Here is a 3,385-nt window from a genome sequence, read left to right on the forward strand (position 1 = left end):
TAGAGCCATCCTCCGCTCTTCACTTCTCACTTTCAATAGATTCTGTAAACTTGAGGAGAAAACTCTTCATTTTGTTGTTTTCTTGCCTTTAGTTCTGCTTGAATTGCTTCTTCATGGCTTTTCCACCCAAAGCCCTTTGTCTGGTCCTGGTTGCAGTCGTTTGCATCCAGCTCAGTAATGGTAAGTGATGCACTTTCATTTTGTGTTTACTTGAGTAATTATTGTTATGCTTGGTTGGTTTTAGTTAGATCTGTGCAGAAACCCACCAGTGCTGCAGTAATTCACAACGGATGAACATTAAGAACACATTATAAAACGAGTACCGTCTGAAAATAAGTCACTTATACTGACTGTTTTAATAGAGATGTGACAAAAATTGTTAATTTTATTTGAACGATGCTCTTGAAATTTGCATTTAACCCTTTTAACTGCAATCTTATTGTCTTAGCACTCACAAAAACTATAACTTAGTAATCACAATACATTGTTTAGTAACTACTGTGCAGTTAACATGTAAGGTGTGCAGGTTTGAGAGTGAGGAATTGAAATGGTGGTTTAAAACTTTAACATGTGTTCATCTCTATTTCTCTCCATCCATGATTCACAGCTACGGTGATACCAGTTAGGTGTGAATGCCTGAGAACCTCCACCAGACCGTATTCTTGGAGGATAATTAAAGAGTTCTCCATCACTCCACCACACAGTCACTGCAAAGACACTGAGATCATGTGAGTCCTTCAGCTTGTTAATTGCTTGCAATTCTAACTTTACCTCGTCATCAGTACTGGACATTATGAGATATTCATGCATTCATTTGTGTTAATAAGTCACTGTGGCATGCGCATATGCCTGTCTTACATACCTATTCCGAGCTGAATTACTATCATCGAGGAGTAATTGAGGCTGCTTGTTCATATGATGTTTTCCTTGGTTTTCAGACTCACTCTGCACAGTGTCAATCCAAACACGGGAAAGAACGATCAGCGCTGTCTAAGCCCAGACTTGCACCAGGCTAAGAAACTTGAGACGTGCTGGAACAGGTACAACTCAGTGATAAACTCATAGCTCAGTCCAAGCTTCAGTCAGTAGTTACTGGCAGGCTGATTTTAATACAACCACTATAGCTTTAATACAACCAGTATAGCTGGGACAGACTGAATGCTATTTGGACAATGGGCAGGTCTATGAAGACACCAGAAAACTGATAATATATTTTAAAAATGCTCACTTTCCATTTATGAAGGGGAAGTGATTTGATTTTTCAATGTTTCTTGAAATATTAAATATTGAACAAACTTGTTCAGAGTGGTTTGATGTGAAATGTGCCATTCTAGACAAACTGACAATCAAGAACTGTTTACAGTGGTGGTGATGGGAACCAAGCATGTGCAGAGTTTAATGCATCTAATAGCTATATCACATATAGCAGGGTAAAGAGGTATAACAGCATATTATTAGGCAAGATAGTGCCTTTTTAGATAGTGTTTTTTAGTTTTAACACTATTTTCTGTAGACATTACAGCCTCTGGGAGGCTCCTAATCTCAATCTTGTGAATGTTTTTTTCATATTTCTGCCTATAGCACATTTGATTCCACTCATCAGCTCATTTTCAAAGCATTCATAAAGTGTGTCAGACTGGTTAGACCAATAAAATGTGCAACTGTTATGGAAGTACAACATGAGACATTGTAAGCTGTCATGATGCATTGCTGACATTACTTTGTAACATATATGATGATCCAAATCTCGAGTTTTGATTGGTTTGGCCAACATTCATATATTTACTACAGATAACACAGATGTATTAAAGTCACATTCTTTTTATCCTAACAGGAAAAATAAAGATGACAAGAAAGTGCTCCAGATTTCTGAATGCCTACCGAGAAAGTGAAAGCACACACTCAGAAGATCAAGACACATGGAAAGGAGAGTGAGCACAGTGGTAAAACTCCAGACAGTGTGGAGTGCGGGAATTCCTGTAGCCATGTGACCAATGAGAATCCAATGGGATTGAGGGACTGATGTTATTTGAGACTCTGACTCCTCCTGGAGTTGGGAAATCACAACTGATCAGATGAACCTTGTAACCATGTAAGATCCAGAAACTGTCACAAGCAGATGTTTTCCAGCAAGATGTAATGCTCCTTGGAGAACTGTAAGAATGAAAGCTGCAGTGTTACCAATGTCATGCACAAAACACTATTTGCAATTTTTCTATTTTAACAGCCAGTATTTAAAACACTTTATTTTAAATCTTATTTATTTGTTGAAGGATTTAACGTTTTGTAATGAATAAATGTTTCCATTATGTCCCAACGTTTTCCATGTTTTATAGTTTTATGTCTTCTTTGCTTAAGCAATAAGCAATGTACAATAATGCGCATCAAATTTCAAGAGTTTTGCTAATACATTTGCTAATTCAAACTCATTATTAATCCTCATTATTAGACCTTTCACTGTAGTTAAATGTATATCCTGTGACTGCACAGTGAGTGTGTTTGTTGCCCTGAGGCAACACTCTGCATCAGAGGTTACAAAATAGACAATAAAAGGCCAAAGGGGACTAAAATAAAGAATTGCATTGTAAATTTAATTATGATCAAATAAACACAATTTAAAAACACAGTAATTAAAAAATAGTAAAAGAGAAAAGAGAAAGAATCTGAGAGAGAAAGTGAGAGAATCAAGCCAAATACACTTTAAGTTCCTCCAAAAAAATCCAAGCTGTTCTTTCTTGCTTTCTTGTCCTGCATTGATTAAGGTTACTACTGGTTTAAGGGGAATGAGCCCCATCTACTGGCTGCTTTGCAGCATTTAACACCAGTGCAGTGACTGTGCCGTTAAAGTACCATTTTGTTTTTTTGTTTATTTAAATGTAATTTTTTTTGCATGCCCATTTTTCATTTAATGCCAGCAGTACATTTAAAAAAAGTTGGGCCAAAGTCAACAAAAGACTGGTAAAAAAAAAAAACCTGGTGGTTAACTGGCAACAGGTCAGGAACATGATTGGGTATAAAAGACGCATCCCAGAGAGGCTTTCAGAAGTAAATATGAGGAGGAGTTCACCACTCTGTGAAAGACAAATAGCGTAACACTTTAAGAATAACATTTTTCTCGACATAAAAAAGTAAAGAACTTGGTGATTTTATCATCTACAGTACATAATAACATTAAAAGATTCAGAGAATCTGGAGAAATCTCTATACGCAAGGGACAAGGCCAAAAACCATTATTTGCTGGCCATGGTCTTTGGTCCCTCAGGTAGAACTGCATTAAAAACAGACATGATTCTGTAGTGGAAATCCCTGCATGGGCTCAGCAGCAGCACTGCTATGTCTGATCCATTCACACCGACACCTCATCAGTGTCACTGCAGTGCTGAGA

General features: G+C 37.2%; 1 protein-coding gene across 1 annotated transcript; it reads left to right on the forward strand.

Moving 5' to 3' along the window:
* LOC108434712 (C-X-C motif chemokine 10-like) lies at positions 1–2,321 on the forward strand. Its single transcript, XM_017710054.2, has 4 exons — positions 1–180; positions 608–728; positions 939–1,040; positions 1,835–2,321. The coding sequence occupies exons 1-4, from the start codon at positions 114–116 to the stop codon at positions 1,890–1,892; spliced, it is 348 nt and encodes a 115-aa protein (XP_017565543.1). The 5' UTR covers positions 1–113; the 3' UTR covers positions 1,893–2,321.
* Positions 2,322–3,385: the final 1,064 nt, after the last annotated feature.

Source organism: Pygocentrus nattereri, chromosome 12, assembly GCF_015220715.1.
Source record: "Pygocentrus nattereri isolate fPygNat1 chromosome 12, fPygNat1.pri, whole genome shotgun sequence".
Taxonomy (NCBI): Eukaryota; Metazoa; Chordata; class Actinopteri; order Characiformes; family Serrasalmidae; genus Pygocentrus; species Pygocentrus nattereri.